Genomic DNA, 22768 nt, shown 5'->3' with positions numbered 1-22768 from the left:
TACAGCCAATTAAATATGCTAGAAGTAAAAATACTGTTCAAATGTAAGAAATACGACAGTTAAGTTAGCACAAGGTCCCATGAACATCAGTGTAATAATGACTAGATAATCTGCCTTTGTCATATTGATTGAAGAACAAAATTGTAACCTTCTGACTCAGTACTATGAGAGTACTATGAAGTGAGCCAAAACTGACATGACACATGGGTAATTTTTTTTATTGAAGTGAGCAATAGACTCCATACATTCAATCTTGACCTGCAATCTTCTTCCCGACTTCTCCGCCCCATCCCCTCTCCAGCCTATCACCCTTACCTTAACCTCCTTCTACCTATCGCATTCCCAATGCCCCTCCCCCAAGTCCCTCCTTCCTATCTTTTATCCTAGCCTGCTTGGCACACCCTCCTCATTCCTGAAGAAGGGCTTATGCCAGAAATGTCGATTCTCCTGCTCCTTGGGTGCTGCCTGACCTGCTGCGCGTTTCCAGCAACACATTTTTCAGATACATTCAATGTATGCCTGGAACTATTCTAGCATTCTCTTTTGTGGAAATTCATTTAAACAACCTATGGAATACAAATTCACATGACCATAATATAGTTTAATTGAATTCATTTTAATGGATATAAGGCCGAAACATAATATGCAGAGAGATGAACTGTAGAACTCAAAAATCTTTTTAAGTACAGAGGGACTGCCATATCCGTGGAGTCGGTTTCCATAGTTTGCCGCAGCCCGAACATATTACACAGAACATTCTAGAACCAGGGACCAAGGGGCTGTCGGAGAAGAGGTGAATTTCTTATTTAAATGACTGGATTCGCTAATATCCGCAGTTTCAGGCTTCTGCAATAGGTCTGGAAACGTACCCCCCACCCCCCCCCCACGGGTAGGAGGGGGGAACTACTGTATATTAACAATCGATAATGTTCAAATACTCATATTTTAGTATATTTATAATTCATCTATAGAGTGAAATGAAATTGCTTTTTAAAAATACATATTGAAGTAACATAAACATTTCAACGACTTAATAGACCTCGATAATTAATGAAAAGGGAAAATAAGATCGCAAACACTTATTACACATATGTAACTGAATCATTTGTGAATGAAATACAGACGCTGTTTCTCTGGATAAAGACCATTACAGATGTCCAGGTTCATTCAGTAAGACACAAATGAATGATTCTGTTAGGTTACATTTTTATCAAGGTCCAACATAAAATAAATTTAGAATAAATGAAAAATATAGAGATTTACCTAGATTAATTTAGAATTTGTGATGAAAACTGCAGTACTTTAAGAATACTTTTGGAATGTTCTAAAACTAATTCCAAAACTTCAAAAAGGCTATTTTCTTTAGGTTGTTTGACTCAGCATTTTAATTTGAGTATTGCCGAAAAATGACACATTCAGTCAAATTGTTTTATCCCGCTCTCAAGACAATTTGAAAGAAATACCAAAGGGAAAGGAACATGTTTACTAGATGGAAGGAGAATGCTGGTTGTTGCATCAGACTTAAATTCCACTTGCTCCTGCAGAGTGCCCTCAAGCATTTTTCCCAAAGTTAATTACCTGGTTATGCCTACTTCTTTATGAATGCATGTACTATCTTTTCGAATGTTTGTTAGAATTTTGGCAAATTATCAATAACAGCATTACAAATATCCTCCCTTATTTCATTGTCTTTAAATCAATGGTTATTGTATTATCATGGACTTGACATTCGTATTATGACATAGAAATACAGGAGTTTGAAGCATGAGCAGGATATTTGGCCCTTTAGTCCTGCTTTGCCAGGCAATAAGATCATGTCCGATCTGATTGTGGTCTCAATTTCACTTTCTTACTTGTTCTCCGTAATGCCATCATCAAAATATCACTTCCTTAAATGAATTCAATGATCCACCCTTCACTGCCGTCTGAGGGGAGAGACTCTCAAGATTATCAGCAAGAGAGCTAGGAGGGAGATGAGGAGAAACGTCTTTACTCAGCAAGTTGTTAGGATTTGGAATGTGCTTCCTGGAAGAGTGGTGAAGGTAGATTCCATCGGAGGCTTCAAAAGAGAGCTGGATATATATTTAAAAGTGATGAAGTTAGAGGGTTATGGAGATAGGTCTGGAATGTGGGACTAGCTGGATAGCACTTTCAGATGTTGATTCAGACATGATGGGTTGAATTGCCTCTTTCTGTGTTGTAAAATATTATGATTCTATCATTCTGATTTTAGATACTAATGAGCCTCTGAGAGAAAATAGTCTCCTCCTCTCCATCTTAAATAGGTAGCCTCCTATTCTTAACCCATATCCACTTGTTGTAGTCTACGCACAAGAGGGAACATTTTCCACACTGTCAAGTCCTTTCTGGATCTTAAATGTTTCAATAAAATCTCTGCTTATTCTTCTAAACTCCAGTGAGAAAATGTTTAACCTTCTTCATGAGATAAGCCCTTCATCCTAAGAATAATTCTAAAAATCTTCCTGAAGTGATTCTATTGTAACTGTATCTTTTTTCAAGTAAGGGAACCAAAACTACACAGTCTCACCAAGGCCCCATACAATAGAAATTCTCACTTTGATATGTGGCTCTGGTTACAATTTACAATAATTCAAAATTCCATAAATCTCAAAATAAAGTGATTCTACTGGCCGCACCATGTTTTACTTGTAATTTCATTTTAACATGAAAATGAAGTGGTCTTGCTGCTAGTCCCTGTCTGTTCTCATTGACATTAATCCAATCCCACATGTCCTGCTGTTACAGAGTGATTTGTCACGACCGCAGAAAAAGGCTATCAGTTCCCCTTCTCTTTGCTTGTTCCCTTCTATTGATAGGTTTCCTGGTGCTAAGGTGGAAATCAACAATTTGTTTCTCTGAATTGCTTGTTGTTGTACAACATATTACCTGCATTCAACATTTGTGATTCATGCATGAGAATACCCAGATCCTCTCTTTGTACCACCAAATTCTGCAATCTCTTACCATTTTAATGCGATATTATTGATAATATGTTGTACAACAACATGAAATTCAGAGAAACAAATTGTTGTTTTCCACCTTAGCACCAGGAAACCTATCGAAAGAAGGGAACAAGCAAAGAGAAGGGGAACTGACAGCCTTTTCCTGCAGTGGTGACAAATCACTTTGTAACAGCAGGACAAGTGGGATTGGATTAATGTTAATGAGAACAGACAGGAACCAGCAGTAAGACTACCTCATTTTAATGTTAATATAAAATTATAAGTAAAACTTGGTGGGGCCAGGCTTAGAATCACTTTATTTTGAGGCAGATAGCTCAAAGATTAGAAGGAAACAATGTCACCTACATTGACAAACATCAAGGAGGAATCATAGAATTGCTACAGTGTGGAAAGAAGCCACTTGGCCCATCAAATCTGGATCAACCCTCTGAAGAGCATCCCACGTCGACCCAACCCACCACTCTATCCCTGTAATATCTATGGCTGACCCACCTAGCCTGCTCATCCCTAAACACTATGGGCAATTTAGCATGGCTGATCCACCTAACCTGCAAATTTTTGGTCTGTGGGAGGAAACTAGAGCACTCAACAAAAATCCACGCAGACACAGGGAGAACATTCAAACTCTATACAGACAGTCACCAAGGCTGGAGTTGAACCAGGGTCCCTGGTGATGTAAGGCAGCAGTGTCAAACACTGGTCCACTGTGCCAGCCTTTTAATTCAATTAGAAAGAAATGAAATAAATAAATAAAACATCAAGAAATATTTATATTGAGCAATATATCCCAAGACAGTTCTGAGAAAAATAGTCATATAAGAACATTTTAAACTAAATAAGACATGTCACATGAGGAGATATTGGCCAGAAATTTCGATAGGACAGGTAATTCTTGCACAGCATATATTTCGTATCAAGACGATGTGGAAATAATGACATAGCTGACTCCCGTGAGCTGCTTGTAAAGTTGGAATTTACTTGGGGTGATTACCTGGCATCAGGAACCCTCTGATAAAGTCCCAGTTTTGAGCTGGAAGTGGAGACTTCAGAGTATTCTGACACTTAAGTTTAATGGTTACCCAAGAAAGATCAGAAGAATAAAACCTGCTCTAACTCCTGAGTCACTATTAAATAGACTCACCAAAACATCATTAACAGTCATCCCCACTACATCTGACAACACCACACCACTCCCTAACCACTGATATCTCAGCTCCAAACCTCCCCGAATCCCAATCCCACCAAAACCAACAGCCCCACAACAAGCTAACTCCACTTTACTACTAGTGACTTAGATCAAGAGACCATAAGTTATTCATGGATGAGTTGAATTAAAGGGTCTGTTTCCATACTGTACATCTCTATGACTCTAAATAGGAACAGGATTAGGCCAGTTAGCCTCTTGAGCCTGCTCTGCCATTCAATAGGGTCATGGCTGATTTGACACTGCTCACCCACTTTCCTGCTGTTTCCCTATAATCATTGATTCCCCTACTGTTCAAGCATCTATCTATCTCAGCCTTAAATATATACAAGGCCTCCACCCCCACAGCCCTCAGTGGCAAGTAATCACAAAGACTCACAACTCTCTGGAACTACTCCTCATCTCAGTCTTAAATTGACACCTTATAATTCTGAGACTATGCTCTCTAGTCCTAGGTTCTCACATGAGGGAAAACATCTACTGAGCATTTACTCTGTCAAGCTCTTTAAGGATCCTATATATAGGAATCTTCTCATTTCCTAAATTCCAATGAGCAGAGTCCCAATCTTTTTAACCGTTGTCACATGGTGAATCGCAGCATCAATGGGATGAATAGTGGCAATGTGAGAAGCTCACCCATAAGGTTTCCTGTCATAGACTTAATGTGGGAGAAGGTGAGGAGGTGGAGCAGTTGCCACCTACCACCAGACTACTCAATTTAGTGCTTTCGACCCTGGAGTATGGCACATGGATTCTGACCACCCCACAAATATATTAGTTTGCATTTGCTTCATGTGCAATTACAGATTAAATCCAAAGCTTAAGGTGACTAGTGTTTTCCCTTCTTCTCCATATCAATCACAAAAACAGATAATATGTAAAGTTGATGCTTCAGAAATCAGGATCCTGTGGAATAGTAGGCATTTCTGGAATTTTTAAACTACATTTTACTTTCCATGGGAGTTTGTGGAGCATGACAATATTCACATTATTGGATTTCCTATCAGAGTCCAATTTTAATAGCTGATTATCTGAATGAATTGTATGTGTATTCATTAAATGTGCACAAAATAATGAAATATTTGAATGTCATCCAAAGTAAGTATGTCACATCAAGGCATATTTGTTTTCCAATATTGTGTTGATGCTTAGTGATTTCCTGCATGCCCATAAAACATAGCAAATTTTCCAGATTTTATCCCCATAATCTGCATGAGAGAAATATGCATTTAGTTTCACTAATCAGTGTTAAATTAGGATTTAATATGTGAGAGTAAAGTTATTTATCCTGGCACCAGGGAGGCAACACACCATTCTGATTTTTCACTGACATCAGTGAGCCTGACATCAGTGGTGGGGAAGTGTTGCAGAGAATCATGACGGACAGGATTTACATGTACTTGGAAAGGCAAAGACTGATTAGGGACAGTCAGTATGGCTTTATGTGTGGGAAATCATGTCTCACGAACCTGAATGAGTTTTTTGAAGAGGTAACAAAGAGGATTTTTGAGGGCAGAGTGGTAGACGTGATCTATATGGACTTCAATAAGGCATTTGACAAGGTTCCCATGGGAGACTGGTTAGCAAGGTTAGATCTCATGGAATACAGGATTAACCAGCCATTTGGACACAGAACTGGCTCGAAGGTAGGAGACAGAGGATGCTGGTGGAGGGTTGGTTTTCAGACAGGAGGCCTATGACCAGTGGTGTACCACAAGGATCGGTGCTGGGTCCTCGACTTTTCGTCATTGACAAATGATTTGGATGTGAACATAAGAGGTATAGTTAGTAAATTTGCAGATGATATCAAAATGGACAGCAAAGAAGGTTACCTCAGAGTACAACAGGATCTTGATCAGATGAGCCAAAGGACTGAGGAGTGTGAGGTGCTGCATTTTGGAAAAGCAGATCAGAGCAGGATGTATATACACTTAATGGTAAGTTCCTGGGGAGTGTTGCTGAACAAAGAGACCTTGGAGCACAGGTTCATAGTTCCTTGGAAGAAAAGTCTCAGGTAGGTACGATAGTCAAGTGTAGTCTTGGTGTGCTTTCCTTTATTGGTCAGAGCATTGAGTGTAGGAGTTGGGAGGTCATGTTGGGGCTGTATGGGACATTGGTTAGCCCACTTTTGGAATAGCATGCAATTAGAAGGATGTTGTGAAACTTAAAAGAGTTCAGAAAAGATTTATTAGGATGTTGCCAGGGTTGGAGGATTTCAGCTACAGGGAGAGGCTGAATAGGCTGGAGCTGCTTTCCCTGGAGCATCGAAGGCTGAGGGATGACCTTATCAAGGTTTATAAAATCATGAGGGGCATGGATAGGATAAATAGACAAGGTCTTTCCCCTGGGGTGGAGGAGTCCAGAACTGGATGGCACAGGTTTAGGGCGAGAGAGGAAAGATATAAAAGGAACCTAAGGAGCAACTTTTCCACACAGAGGGTGGTGTATATATGGAATGAGCTGCCAGAGGAAGCAGTGGAGGCAGGTACAATTACAGCATTTAAAAGGCATCTGGATGGGTATATAAATAGAAAGGGTTTAGAGGGATATGCACCAAGTTCTGGCAAATGGAACTAGGTTAAGTTAGGATATCTGGTCAGCATGGATGAGTTGAACCAAAGGATCTGTTTCCATGCTGTATGATTTTATGACTGTAATTAGGTAAATAGCTTGTAGTATGATGGAATAGTTACTCTTCATCAAAGCAGATTGCATTATTTATCTCACATACTGTCACACAAGTAGTTTATTGAATTCCTGTTGAACCATAATGATGTCAAATGCAGTTAGCATATTGCCACTTTGTAATTGGACTTTTATGTCTGGATGGACTTTAACAGCATGGTGTAAACAGGGTCTTAGCAGGCTGTGCATTTTCATTTGGAAGTTGGTAAATCTGCTTTGAACACTAATGTACCTTTTCTAATCTGCTCATCATCTTCATTTTTCTTTGGTTGCTGAAATGAAGTTGGCAATGTATAAAAACGACTCACTTTTCTGTGGCACGGTTGCTGACCTGTTTTTAAAGTTGAAGTTTGAATGCAAGAACCATGAGACCTGGAAGAATCAACATCCTTTTTGTTTCTCTCTATGGTATTTGTTACATTTCCTTGTGGACTTTGCTGCTTTTCACAAGAGTTTTCAAACACAATGTTTGGGATTTGGCCTTCATTTACTTTATCCTCACAGTTTGGAGTGTGATCAGAACCTGGAATTGGCTCAGGTAAATATTTTAAGATGAAGGATAGTTCAAGAGTCGTAGGAGAAGAATATTGTGATATCTCCGATATATTTTCATTGCAGAATGGAGAGGATACTTCAGTATACTGGTCCCCAAATATGAACAGAAGATCTGAAACTGACAGACAATATTGTTGGTAGTTATCATCTAAAGGAAACTCTTCTTTTCATACATTTGATTGAGCAAGAATTTGCAACCTTATGTCTCTGTGGATCTGTTTTGAGGAAACATGTAAACCAGCTAGCTCGAATCACTGTTAACATTATATTATAATACGAACATAAATACAGCATAAATATATGAATAAACAACAGAAATAGGCCATTCAGCCCTTTACGTCTGCTATGTCATTCAAGGCAATCATGGCTGATTTCTTTGTGTTTTGACTTCCATAACCTCATCTGACTCCAATAAGCTTTGATTATCTCATCTAACAAATATCAATATACCTCCACCCTGAAAATATCGCTTTCAATTTCCAAAGACCTCAGACAGAAAAAAAAGTCCCTTAATATCTGTTCTAAAACAGTGACCCCTAATTTTAAAAATGCTCCTTGGTTCTGGACTCACCCATAGAACAGAGAACAAAGAACAATGTAGAACAGGAGCAGGCCCTTCTCCCCTCCAAGCCTGAGCCACTATAATTTGCCTTCCATACTAAAACTGTCTTCACTTACAGGATCCATTTTCCTTTATATTCATATATTCATACAGATGTTTCTTGAATGCTGTTACTATGTCTGCTTTCACTCCCTCCTCTGGCAACACATTCCACCCTTAGTGCGAAACACCTGACTCACTCATTTCTTTTAAACTTTCCCCTTCACACCTTGAACCTGTGTCCCCTAGTAATTGACCCCTCTATCCTGGGAAAAGCCTCATACACTCCACTCTATCCATGCCATTCACAATCTTTTAAACTTCTATCAGGTCGTCCCTCGACCTCCTGCACTCTAGTGAAAACAAATCCATTCTAGCCATTCTTTATAGCTAAATTATCCCATACCAGGCAATGTCCTGGTAAACCTTTTCTGTACCCTCTCCAAAGCATCCACATCCTTCTGGTAGTGTGGTGACCAGAACTGTTCGCGATATTCCAAGAGTGGTCCAACTAACGTTCTATAAAGCCGCAGCACAACTTGTTTATCCTTATATTCAATGCTCCTTGAAATGAAAGAAAACATATCCTAAGCCTTTTTTTACAATCTTATTTACCTGCACTACCATCTTCAGTGGTCTGTGCACACCCAGACCTCTCTGCATTTCAATAATTCTAAGGTTTCTGCCATTCGCTGTATAATTTCCACCTGTACCTGACCTTCCAAAATGCATCACCTCACATTTGTCTGGATTAAACTCCAACTGCCATTTTTCTGTCCATGCCTCCAACTGATCTGTATCCTGCTGTATCCTCTGACAATCCTCCTCACAATGCGCAACTCCATCAATCTTTGTATCATCTGCAAACTTACTAATTAGACCAGCTACATTTTCCTCCAGATCATTTATGTAGATCATGAACAGCAGAGGTCCCAGCACTGATCCCTATGGAATACCACTAGTCACAACCCTCCATTCTGAAAAGCATCTTTCCACCACTACCCTCTGTCTCCTATGACTAAGCCAGCTCTGTTTCCATTTTGCTAGCTCATAACTGATACTGTGTGACTTCACCTTTTGTACCAGTCTGCCATGAGGGACCTTGCCAAAGACTTTACTGAAGTCCATGGAGACACTTTTTCTTCATCAATCAATTTCATTCCTTCCTCAAAAAACTCAACCAAGTTAGTGAGGCATAACCTCACTTGCACAAAACCATGCTGTCTATTGCTAACAAGTCCATTTGCTTCTAAATGTGTATAGACCTTGTCCCTGAGAATCTTTTCCAATAATTTCCTATTACTAATGTGAGGCTCACAGGCCTGTAAATTCCTGGGTTATCTCTGCTACTGTTCTTAAACAATGGGACAACATTGGCTATTCTCCAATCCATTAGGACCTCACCTCTGGCCAAAGATGATACAAAGATATATGTCAATGCTCCAGCAGTGTGTTCTTTTGCCTCCATCAATATTCTAGGATAGGTCCCATCAGGACCAGGGGACTTATCTACTTAATACTTTTTAAGATGCAGAACACCTCTTCATTTTTAATAGCAACTTGGCTTAAAAACTCAACACTCCGTTCTCTGAGATCAACCCCCACCAATTCCTTCTCTTTGGTGAATACTGACACAAAGCATTTGTTTAGGATCTCACCTACCTCTTCTGGCTCCACGCATAGCTTCCCTCCTTTATCCTTGAGTGGGCCAACCCTTTCTGTGCTGCCCTCTTGCTTTGTATATATGTATAAAAAGCCTTGGGATTTTCCTTAAGCCTGTTTGCTAAGGACTTTTCATGATCCGTTTTAGCCTTCTAATTCCTTGTTTAAGTTCTTTCCTACTTTCTTTACATATTTCAAGAGTTTCATCAGTTCCCATCCTCCTAGACCTTACTTATGCTTCCTTTTTCCTTTTTACTAAGGTCAAAAAATCCTTGGTCATCCAAGTTCACATAACTTGCCATATTTATCCTTCATTCTTGCAGGCATGTGCCACTCCTGAACTCTTTTCAACTGTTGTTTGGAATGCTCCCAACTGTCTGATGTAGAGTTACCCTCAAACAGACACCTCCAATCAAAATTCTCCAGTTCCTGCCTAATATTGTTGTAGTTCACCTTCTAGGAGAAAGTGAGGTCTGCAGATGCTGGAGACCAGAGTTGAAAAATGTGGTGCTGAAAAAACACAGCAGGCCAGGCAGCATCCGAGGAGCAGGATAATCGACGTTTCGGGCATAAGCCTTTCTTCAGGAATGAGGCTGGTGTGCCAAGCGGGCTGAGATAAAAGGTAGGGGGGAGGGAATTTGGGGGAGGGGTGCTGGGAATATGATAGATGGAAGGAGGTGAGGGTGAGGGTGATAGGCCGGAGAGGGGGTGAGGGTGGAGAGGTTGGGAAGAAGATTGCAGGTCAAGAGGGCGGTGCTGAAACCGAGGGTTGGGACTGAGATAAGGTGGGGAGAGGGGAAATGAGGAAGCTGGAAAAATCTACATTCATCCCGTGTGGTTGGAGGGTTCCTAGGCGGAAGATGAGGCGCTCTTCCTCCAGGCGTCATATGGCCAGGGTCTGGCGATGGGGGAGGCCAAGGACCTGCATGTCATTGACGGAGTGGGAGGGGGAGTTAAAGTGTTCAGCCACGGGGCAGTTGGGTTGGTTGGTGCGGGTGTCCCAGAGGTGTTCCCTGAAACATTCCGCAAGTAGGCGGCCTGTCTCCCCAATGTAGAGGAGACCACATCGGGTGCAGCAGATACAGTAAATGATGTGTGTGGAAGTGCAGGTGAATTTGCAATGGATATAGAAGGATCCATTGGGGCCTTGGAGGGAGGTGAGGGGGGAGGTGTGGGCGCAAGTTTTGCACTTCTTGCGGTTGCAGGGGAAGGTGCCGGGAGTGGAGGTTGGGTTGGTGGGGAGTGTGGACCTGATGAGGGAGTCGCAGAGGGAGTGGTCTCTCCTGAATGCTGATAGAGGTGGAGAGGGAAAGATATCCCTGGTGGTGGGGTCTGTCTGGAGGTGGCAGAAATGACGGAGGATGATACGATGTATCCAGAGGTTGGTGGGGTGGAAGGTAAGGACCAGTGGGGTTCTGTCCTGGTGGCAATTGGAGGGACGGGGTTCAAGGGCGGAGGTGCGGGAAGTGGAGGAGATGCCACCTCCATGCAGACCCCACCATCAGGGATATATTTCCCTCTCCACCCCTATCAGCATTCAGGAGAGACCACTCCCTCCTCGACTCCCTCGTCAGGTCCACACCCCGGACCAACCCAACCTCCACTCCCGGCACCTTCCCCTGCACCTTCCCCCTCACCTCCCTCCAAGGCCCCAATGGATCCTTCTATGCCCATTGCAAATTCACCTGCACTTTCACACACATCACTTACTGTATCTGCTGCACCTGATGTGGTCTCCTCTACATTGGGGAGACAGGCCGCCTACTTGCGGAACGTTTCAGGGAACACCTCTGGGACACCCGCACCAACCAACCCAACCACCCAGTGGCTGAACACTTTAGCTCCTCCTTCCACTCCGCCAATGACATGCAGGTCCTTGGCCTCCTCTTTCGCCAGACGCTGGCCACACGACGCCTGGAGAAAGAGTGCCTCATCTTCTGCCTAGGAACCCTCCAACCACATGGGATGAATGTAGATTTCTCCAGCTTCCTCATTTCCCCTCCCCCCCACCTTATCTCAGTCCCAACCCTCGGATTCAGCACCGCCCTCTTGACCTGCAATCTTCTTCCCGACCTCTCCGCCCTCACCCCCTCTCCGGCCTATGACCCTCACCCTCACCTCCTTCCACCTATCGTATTCCCAGCGCCCCTCCCCCAAATTCCCTCTCCCCTACCTTTTATCTCAGCCCGCTTGGCACACTAGCCTCATTCCTGAAGAAGGGCTTATGCCCGAAACGTTGATTCTCCTGCTCCTCAGGTGCTGCCTGGCCTGCTGTGTATTTCACCTTCTCCCAATTTAACACTTTCACGTATTTCCACGTATCACCAAGGCGAGTCACAATGCTTCTCCAGCTCCAACGTGGAACGTTTAAGCTTTGCCATTTCAAATCAGCCTCTCACAATCATGAGCATCCCCTTGAATGACCCAGGTAGTTGATTTCACAAATGGTTTTGCTGCTAGCAGATGACCTCTGCAGCAGACACATTCATCACTTTTTGTTCTGAGAAAAAGTAAATTGTGCCAATTGCACTGAAATGTGACATGGATCTCTGTTTGTCTAGATGGGTAAACTTCTAACTGAAATCAAAGTTCATCCATTGAAAACTGTCTGTAAATAAATTATGATATGTTTTGGTCTTCTATATGCAAACATCTGTGCTGGCCTTCCTGTGAGCAATTTACTCTTGTAGCTAATTAATAATAATGGCTGTATCCTAGGATTGATTAAGTTAGAATTATATTTTCAGTGATTTGTCTTGTCAATGTATTAATATAGTGATAGTGGGAAATTTGCAATTGTGGCACAGTTAATGGTCAGGATGAGGCAATTGGAATTTTTTTTGTTGGAGATTCTTAAAACACGTGTAACACAAATGCTACACTTGTCAGCCCAAATCCTGATATAGACTGGAATAGGTTTTTTTCATCATCAGAATAGTTGTAAATGAAACTTTATTCTGTGGAATCGTCAATAAACAGCCATGCACCTGATCTTCTGTCATTGATAAAGCAGCTAAGGATGGTTTGACCAAGGACATTTTTCTGAAGAACTCCAGCAATGATATTCTGAGATTGCTATAATTAGTCTCTGTCGCTCACAACAAACTTCAAATGTATTAGGTACAGCTCTAACCTTTGAATTGTTTTCACATTGATTGATTACTTTCCTGGAGACATATGGTGTCACATTTGGTCAAATGTTGACTTGATTTTAAGGCTGGCTACCTTCACCTCTTCTCTAGCATTCAGCTCTTCTGCTTATGCCTGAATATAGGGTGTGATGATTTCAGGAATCAAGTGGTTCTGACAGAATCCAAATTTAGCATTTGAGAACATGTTATTGGCAATAGATATTGAGTCCTTTGTGTCACTTCTTTTTGTGATTATGTGAGGGATGATCAGTTAATGATTGACCTACATTTTTCCAGCTTTTTGTAGTAGGGCATAGCTGGCAATTTTCCAAATTATTGGATATGCATAGAAAGATGCAGAAGAACAGTTTGAGAAATGTTAAACTTTAACAGACAAAAAAGAGAGAAAGAAAATGGATACAGAAAATAATCATAATATAGAAATAAAAGAACAAAGATTTAAGAGAAGGTCAGTGAAGCCAGAAAATAACCAAATAAATTAAATGAGAATGGAGGAGCAAAAATAAATAAATGGATGGATAACTAACAGCACAATAACTTGTATATATCCGCATCTTTACAGAGTAAAAAATTCCGAGGTGTTTTATAGGAATATTGTAAAGCAAGATTTGACATTGAGTCGCATAAATTGAAACTAGGGCAGGTGGCCAAAATCTTGGTCAAAGAGATAGGTTTTAAGGAGCATTCCAAAGAAGGAAAGAGAATAGAGAGGTGGAAAAGTTTGGAAAGGGAATTTCAGAACTTAGGGCAAAGGTGTTAATGATGGAGCAATCAGAATAGCCAACGTTCAAGAAGTCAAAATTAGAAGAGTAGAGTTACCTTGGATGATGTTTTGGTCTGGAGAAGATAACAGGAATTAGGAGGCCCACATCATGGAATGCATTGAAAATACATGTGATAATTTAAAAATAGAGGCATTGCTTAACTGGGAGACAATGGAGGTTGTTGAGAGCAAGGATGATAAGTGAGTGGGATTAGGATTTTAAGTATATAAAAACAAAAGGGAAGAGACTGAAAGGGGTAAGTTATATTCATATTTGTGCTACTGAGACTTTATAAAGTTCTGGTTAGGCCCCATTTGAAGTACTGTGTCCAGTTTTGGTCCCCACACCTCAGGAAGGACATACTGGCACTGGAGCGTGTCCAGCGGAGATTCACACGGATGATCCCTGGAATGGTAGGTCTAACATACGAGGAACGGCTGAGGATCCTGGGATTGTATTCATTGGAGTTTAGAAGATTAAGGGGAGATCTAATAGAAACTTACAAGATAATACATGGCTTGGAAAGGGTGGACGCTAAGAAATTGTTTCCCTTTGGCGAGGAGACTAGGACCCGTGGACACAGCTTTAGAATTAAAAGGGGTAAAATTCAGAACAGAAATGCGGAAACATTTCTTCAGCCAGAGTGTGGTGGGCCTGTGGAATTCATTGCCGCAGAGTGCAGTGGAGGCCGGGACGCAAAATGTCTTCAAGGCAGAGATTGATAAATTCTTGATGTCACAAGGAATTAAGGGCTCCGGGGAGAATGCGGGTAAGTGGAGTTGAAATGCCCATCAGCCTTGAATGAATGGCAGAGTGGACTCGATGGGCTGAATGGCCTTACTTCCACTCCTATGTCTTATGGTCTTATGGTCTTATATTTGTAAATATACTAATGTATATCTTGACAGCATCTGAATGATAACATAAATTACTTACAGAGGTTATCAAAGATCTATTCTTGTAAACTTCAATGATGTGGAGCACTAGAACTGTATGAAATTTTTAAGCAATTTAAATACTAGTCTATGGGAATTGACTAGTGTTAAAAAATATAATTAATTTTACTATATAATACTGCCTTTTATGAAACAAAATTGCGAGTCCACACAGCATAGTCTGACCCTTGTCGATGTAAAGACCTATTGGTGCCTTTACACTGTCTGGATTGATCTTGCATATGCTTTGTCTTCTGTCCTTTCCTCATTTCCTCAGGTTGGCTCACCAGGATTAGAACCTCATCCAGGTTTTGGGTACAAATTCATATTCCAATGGTTAGTCCTCACAGTGTATTGTAGCTCTGAAAATCTTTATCACCAGAAGGCAGTAATTTTGATCTCATTTTAACTTAAGGAGAAACAGCAAGCCGTGTTAGAAAGGTCAGTTAAAACTCTTATAGTTGAAGTAAAACTGGTTAAACGTTCAATGAAAATGCAAATTATAATTCTTTAATGAACTATTTCTTACTCTGGGCCAAGGTATCAGCTGCTTCATCTCGCAAAGTTGAAGCAAATGGTCTCTTGTATTGATCCACTATTAGGCCCCTCTTAATAAGACTATCAACCAAAATGTGGCATGATGGGGGGATTTCAAAATATGGTGGACTTTCTTCCACAATCTAGAGAGGAAATAATTTGTTTCATTAAAAATTGTAAAAAGCCAAATGTCACAACTTATCATGTGGAAACAACACAACAATTTCTATTGAGGAAAATCCATTTGTTTTAAAACATATTCAAAAATAAGATTTATTACAAAGGTCAATCCTATACTTGTATAAAAGGAAACAAAAGTATATTTATATTCAATTGCAGTTAAATGGTAATCATACTGCAGGAATGTTCAATTTGCACATGTGCAATTTGTGAGGAATTTTGAGGAGGGTTTTAACTTTATTCTTACTGGTAGTGAGGGTGGGTGTTGGCAAGGAGGTGGCCAGAAGCAAGGCAATTAAAGTTGTGTAGAACCTCTCAGAAACCTGTCTGGTTTTGAAATTTAACTGGAGTTTACAGCAAATGCAGGTGAATCCGTTTAAAGTACTGACCAGCTGTGATCTAATTGATTGGTGGAATAGGTTCAGAGGACTGTATGGTCTATTCGTATGGTCTCTACATTTGCATGAATGTTTCTGCACTTAAGGTGCAATGGAGAAAGCACCATTTTCCATAGTCATCAAGTGTTTCCAGGTCAAAGTAAAACTCATTTCATTCTGAAATAACAATGCACGGCTATATCCTCATCAGAATATTTTAGCTCCTTCTGATTGCCCCATTTTAGCCATTTTTATGGTCTTTGTGAAAGTAGTTACCAGGGGGCTCAAAACTATGAATAGATATTTTTATTCATACTCATTGGAAATGAGACTGCTTCAAATTCATTTCACCTGAGACCTTTATATCAAACAGAATGAGTATTCCTACATTCTGCCAGAACAATATAATTCAAATTCTGGATTAGTGGTGCCGGAAAAGCACAACAGTTCAGACAGCATCTGAGGAGCAGTAAAATCGACATTTCGGGCAAAAGCCCTTCATCAGGAATACAATATAATTCAAATCAAGTTTCAGAGATGAAAGTACAGCAGCAACAATCAGTCTTCAAAATGACACGGCGGCTAAATATTTACTAAACGTGCATGTTCATAAAAAATTAAATACTTGACTACTAAAATGTTTTAAAACTGTTTTGAATTATTTTCGTATAATGATAAATTGCACTTACCACCTTATATAAAACATGTATTTCACTAAACTTCTTTAGCCATGGTTGCCTTCCATTAATCATGTGTAGAAGGGTACAGGTCGCACTCCAAACATCTGCTCTCCAGTCATGGCCAATACTCTGTGCTACTTCTGGAGCCATATGTGTTTGTGTACCTACCGGAGCTTCTCCTGAAGGAATAAACAGGGAAAGGTTTCTTACACTTTAACATACGTATCCCCTTGGGTATCTAAAGTGGCCTAAGGAGGCAAAAGTTTTAATTAGTGCACAAAACGTACACAGTAAGCTTTGGTTTATTCTATACTTTGAAATCTCAGATTTTTCTTGGCCATTCAGATCATTAGTCGTTAGATGGTTCAACTGTTACCATCAGCTCCCTGTTGACACTGAACAGAATTTTATTTTGAAAAGTGAAAGTGGTAGGTTCTAGTGCAGGTTGGGGGGATGGGGAGTTTAAAGAGTCAAACAAAATTTGGAGGTGTCGGAAGCCATTTTTAATGGCCATGCATTTGGAGGATCATGAGAAGTCATTGGAATTACAGCCCGCCATTTTACTATGTTAAGGGGCAATTAAATAAATATTTAACAGACAGTGGCTTTCTGGAGTGGCTTTCTAAGCTTTGTAAAACATACCCGTGCCAACAAGGCAAGAAATCAGTAGGTCTTAATGATTTTGTGAAATGGACAGGATGGAATACCTTAAAATACAGAAACAATGCAGATGTTTTACCTTGGTGAAGGGTTCTTGCTCAAATGAATTTTCTAAGATTATGCTTGCATTGCTTTAAAGGAGATTTCCAAAATTCTGAAGTTGTTTTGCTAACCTGGATCTCTCATTTCCCTGCTGTCAACATTCACTGCACAATGGGAGCAACCTATGCAGGCCTACCGGTGAGAACAAAAGGAGCAGTAGCAGAAATAATAACATCAAGAGCATCAGAAGGAATAACAATAACAGTAGCTGTCCCCTCCTGAGCCACATGTCATTCCACAGGGAAAGGGAAATGGACACAGCTGAATGGAAGCAACAGCACAGTATATATAGCCAGAGGATCGACTTTCTCGACGTGATTGAGTAACAGTGCCTCAGGAGACTGAGCCTTTGCTGGCAATTGCTGTTGAAATCTGTAGCCTTCTGATGCAGAAACACCTTGCAAGAGAGCCATTGAAGCTGCAATGCCTCTGGCTACTCAGGTCACCACAATTCTGAATTTCTTTGCTGTAGCTCCTTTCAGGGATCTGTTGCTAGCATCTACAGAATATTACAATCTGCTGTGCAAAAGTTCATCTCCTGAGTGATTTATAACAGGGTCACTCACAACGAGGACAGACCAAACCAGTAAGTTCTGTTTTTTTCTGGAGTGGCTGAATTGGCAGAGTCCAGGTACAACAGAGTACACAAACAGGGAAATCAAAGTACTGTCAGATTAACCAGAAGACTTCAATCAGAAAAGATTCCAGGGTCCCATCACCTCAATGTTCGCTGTTATGTGATTTCTGAAAAGTAACAAATCATGCCTGTGTATGATAAGGGGAAGCTGACAAACTGTTTTAATTCTGGGCCAATCACATCATCCATAGACCTTTGGGTCTCCAGGCAGAGATTGCTGGGACCTTCTTGGAGTCACTATCTCGAAAGACTTGGATGAGAAAGGGTCACCAGACCCAAAATGTTAACTTTGATTTCTCTTCACAGATGGAGCATCGGAGGCTGAGGGGTGACATTTAGAGGTGTATAAAATAATGAGGGGCTTGGATAGGATAAATAGACAAAGTCTCTTCCCTCGGGTGGGAGAGTCCAGAACTAGAGGGCATAGGTTTAGGGTGAGAGGGAAAAGATATAAAAGAGACCTAAGGGGCAACATTTTCACACAGAGGGTGGTACATGTAAGGAATGAGCTGCCAGAGGAAGTGGTGGAGGCTGGTACAATTGCAGCATTTAACAGGCATCTGGATGGGTACATGAATAGGAAGGGTTTAGAGGGATGTGGCCAGGTGCTGGCAAATAGGATTAGATTGAGTTGTGATATCTGGTCGACATGGACAAGTTGGATGGAAGGGTCTGTTTCCGTGCTGTACATCTCTATGACTCTATGGGCGGCACGGTGGCACAGTGGTTAGCACTGCTGCCTCGCAGCACCAGAGACCCGGGTTCAATTCCCGCCTCAGGCGACTGACTGTGTGGAGTTTGCACGTTCTCCCCGTGTCTGCGTGGGTTTCCTCCGGGTGCTCCGGTTTCCTCCCACAGTCGAAAGATGTGCAGGTCAGGTGAATTGGCCATGCTAAATTGCCCGTAGTGTTAGGTAAGGGGTAAATGTAGGGGTATGGGTGGGTTACGCTTCGGCGGGTCGGTGTGGACTTGTTGGGCCGAAGGGCCTGTTTCCACACTGTAAAGTAATCTAATCTAATCTATGTTGCCAAACCTACTGAGCTTTTCCATTTACATCCACAGTTCTTTCATTTTTTAAAAGATTTGGATGATGATGTTTATGAGGGCTCCTCCGAAATAATGCAGAGAAAAGATACAACTGAGGCCACATAAGCACAAGATCATATAGGAGAAACCATTGTGTCGAGATAAGGGTGTATGGATAGAACTAGGAATGCTATATATTGTGCTGCAGAAGGGAATGGAATCACAGAAGGAGGAAGATGATGACTATTCTGCATTCTGGAAGGCAGATGAAGAGGAAGTTTGTGTTCAGGATGCTTGCAGCCACTCTCCTAGCTGCTGGAGAAATCTACTTTGACCTCAAGCAACATAGTTCAGATATTCTGAATATATGAACACTGCTGAATCCTGTCCAAACACAACCAATGCACATATACTTCCTGCCACGCAGCACAACCCAAATCCTTCTCACTGCCTGTAATTTCTTCATTACATCAATATCTTTTACCGATCTTCGACTCTGGTCATACTATTCTTCTTGAAACTAATGTTCATTCGAAAAGTAGGACCCAATAAAGAAGATGACTGAACAATGAAGACTTGAAATAAAGGTTATGATTCAGTGACATTTTCCAATTCATTACCATAGCAACATTGTTAAAAATAGCCAAGTGAATCCCTTGTGCAAGTAAAAAGTCTTTCTCTTCCATATCTTATTGCATCCCTATGATATTATTCCATTAGCAGAGCTAGAAACAAGTTAGTTTTTCTCCTGTAGTGACTGCTGAGGTACTTATCGTCGGATATCATCTGTGTCCCTGAGTTTTGGAGCTCAGGACATCCCTACCAAGGGCTTTCCCCCCTGTACTGATGAAAGGGAGAAGACTTGTTCACTGGAGTAGGAGGCTACATAGTTTCTAACTTCAGAAGGGTTTGGTGGAGGTGAAGAATGAGATGTTGACGTGCCAGGAGCAGCTTTCCTATTTCCTGGTACTCTTTCTCCCTCATTCTTCTCATTGTACTTCCTTGCTAAATTTGAAGAGCAATTTTCTGCAGTTCAATGAAAAGTCAGGGAGTGGCTTTCTTTCATCGTATTTCAGTTGTAAAACTAAGAATGAAGACCATTGATCAGTCAGTACACACATGCACTTGCTTGCCCACTGCATCTAGTTCATTGCATGTGACTTTTCTTTATATGGAGATGTCTGGAATATAATAAATATGTCAGAGACAGAACCCAGCAGTCTCCCTGCAAATGTATGTTGTGCCTCTGGAAATGCCAATAGATCCTCATACATTCTCTGCTGCTGCTCCAGAATTGCCCTCTTTTCTGATGAATCCAGAGGCTTAGCATTTGCATCCGGCTTACTAGAACTTAGAGCAGCCTCCAACAAGGATCCCTGTACCTGTCTCCAACCAGTTCTTGCTCATTTTGTGAAAACCTCGCTAACCTGGAGGCTCTATTGAGGAGTTCATCTTTTTGCTATTGAAAGGTGAACATGAGTCAAGTGCATGAGTTCCCTTAAATGTGAAATTTCTTTTAAGGACTCCTCACTTCCTCCTGTTCCAGCTTACCCTTCAAGTAGTCTGTGAAGGACCAGTATTAGAAATGATGCAGGGACAATATTTAAAGTCATCATTATACAGGTGCTTATGTTTCAGTTACCAGTGACAACAAATCAATATTAGCAATGTGCCAAGTGACAGTGGTCTCTACTCCTGCAAGAAGAGAAATCTGAGTTAAAGGTTTCGACAAACGGATTGTGTGAAGAGGATTGAATGATAACATTTGTGGAGGCTGACTCTGAGACAAGGGATTGATGTAAGTGAGGGTGAATTTTGGTTGTTCAACTGGGGATGTGAGAGATTGCTCAAAAAGACAGTGGAATGAGTGCATTCACAAGGTGTGTTGGTGTGAGGAGTGCGTCGAAAAGCACTGAGGAATTATGTGTGGGTAGGCACTTGAATGTGTAATGTGAATATGCCCGAAACGTCGATTCTCCTGCTCTTTGGATGCTGTCTGTCCTGCTGCGCTTTTCCAGCAACACATTTTTCAGCTCTGATCTCCAGCATCTGCAGTCTTCACTTTCTCCTGAAGGGCTTATGCCCGAAACGTCGATTCTCCTGCTCCTTGGATGCTGCCTGACCTGCTGCGCTTTTCCAGCAATACATTTTTCAGACTTGAATGTGCAATATCAAACGCCTTTTAAATCCTAATAGGACTACCATACTTCTTGCATATTGATTGCAACTGAAGCACACATTCCCTTTGTTGTCTTCAGCTACTTCCAACCATGGCTGTTTCATTTGTGAGACAGGCCCCTTCCTCCACTCTGTGTGGAATTCCACTTCTCCTGTAGCACTTAGCTGCAATAATGACCTCCAGGGAAGCATCAGAAAATGGAGAACTTTCCCCATTGAACATCCATACTTTTACTTGTTCTCTTATGAGTAACAGGTCTGCAATGGAGTCATTCTGGACCCCACTGGGACACATGCAGGATGCAATCTCTCTTGATTGATCGAATAACCTAGTAGCAGTTTTCTAACGCTAAATCTGAGTTAAGAATCTATGGCAAAACTCATGCTGACAATCCCACACTGCTGTAAATAGTCAGCAACATAAAAATTCAACCTTCTGACTCAAAATGGTGACTTCTATTGCCAATGAGCAGGGTAAATGAAATACTTTAACTTTTAAAAGAAAGGGAAATGGAATAATTATATGGTCTGAAATGATAGTAACTTCCAAAAGGGAATCATATAAGGGAAAGGGAAATTGCTTGTGGGATGACAAGTAAAGATTGAGTGGCCCTTTCAAAGAGCTGGGACATGCATGTTGGACCAAATGGCCTCCTTCTGCATTATCATTCTATGATAGTGACATAAAATAGCACTTTGTACATGAAGTTGTCATTTACTTTCCCGATTAAAGGACATAGAAGCAATTTCCAATCGTTGTTCTAAAGTAGCTGAGTTTGCAAGTCATAAAACATGAGTTTTATAAATTATTCCATTAGTTGAAGGATGAATTAATTTTAATTTTATTGCATTTTTTGGAAATGCCTTATTACATCAAATCATATTTCCCTGATAATATATTTCAAAAATGTCTGACTCAAATTGCATGTAATCATTCTTTTTTATAATGCATTCTTGCAAGGGTGACATTTAGTGCTTATCCTGAGTTGCCCCCAGTAGTCAGTGTTGCTGTCTTCTTGAAGCACTCCAGTCATTCAGAATGGTTTGATGTACCTGAGAGGATTGTTGGCCATTGTAATGGGAAGCAAAGAATGAGTTACATTGATGTGAGAATGACGACACGCATAGGTCAGAATGGTTAAACACGAGAAGTTTTCTTTTTGTAAGGTGAACCAGTTGGATTTTTATGCAGATGCATGATCTTTAAGGTTCACTTCTTGCTGCCATCTGCGTTTATATTTCCAAATTCAGCTACAACACTGGCATCCATCCAACAATGTGGAAAATGGACTAGATATGCCCTGTACACAAAAAGGAGGATAAATCCAACTCAGACAATTACTGCCCCATCTGTCTGCTCTTGATCATCAGTAAACTGTTGGAAGATGTCATCAACAGTATTATCAGTAACACTAGCTTAGCAATAACTTGCTCACTGATGCTCAGTTTGGATTGTGCCAGGGCCATTCAGCTCCTGATCTCATTACAGCTTTGGTTCAAACATGGGCAGAGCTGCTGAATATCAGAGGTGAGATGAGTATGACTACATTTGATTCAAAGGCACATTTGACTGAATATGGCATAAACAATCCGAGCAAAACTAGAGACAATGGGATTCAGGGGAAAACTCTCAGCCAGCTGAAGCAAATAGGAAGATGGTTGTAGTTAGGAACATAGGAAGAGAAATAGGCCATTCAGCCCATGAAGTCTTCCCCATCATTCAATACAATCATAGCTGATCATACTCAACTCATCCTTATATCCGGTATGTCACTGGAAATTAGAAATTAGAATATCTTAAACATACTCAAAGACTGGATCTCCACAGCCCTCTGTGGTAGAGAATTCC

General features: G+C 41.1%; 1 protein-coding gene across 1 annotated transcript in view; it reads right to left on the bottom strand.

The window, feature by feature from the left end:
* Positions 1-3513: 3513 nt before the first annotated feature.
* The window catches only part of LOC122552019 (mitogen-activated protein kinase kinase kinase 15-like), a 57677-nt gene continuing 38422 nt past the window's right edge, over positions 3514-22768 (bottom strand). Inside the window, exons 8-10 of the mRNA XM_043694575.2 lie at positions 16326-16495; positions 15072-15222; positions 3514-7546 (exon numbers count right to left, since the gene is read on the bottom strand). Coding sequence (XP_043550510.2) covers positions 7065-7546; positions 15072-15222; positions 16326-16495 — 803 coding nt within the window. The 3' untranslated portion in view covers positions 3514-7064. The remainder of the gene's footprint in view (positions 7547-15071; positions 15223-16325; positions 16496-22768) is intronic.

Source organism: Chiloscyllium plagiosum, unplaced genomic scaffold (genome assembly GCF_037043375.1).
Source record: "Chiloscyllium plagiosum isolate Xiang-an unplaced genomic scaffold, Cpla_swu_hap1 HiC_scaffold_7, whole genome shotgun sequence".
NCBI lineage: Eukaryota > Metazoa > Chordata > Chondrichthyes > Orectolobiformes > Hemiscylliidae > Chiloscyllium > Chiloscyllium plagiosum.
This window is presented reverse-complemented; position numbering and strand designations above follow the sequence as displayed.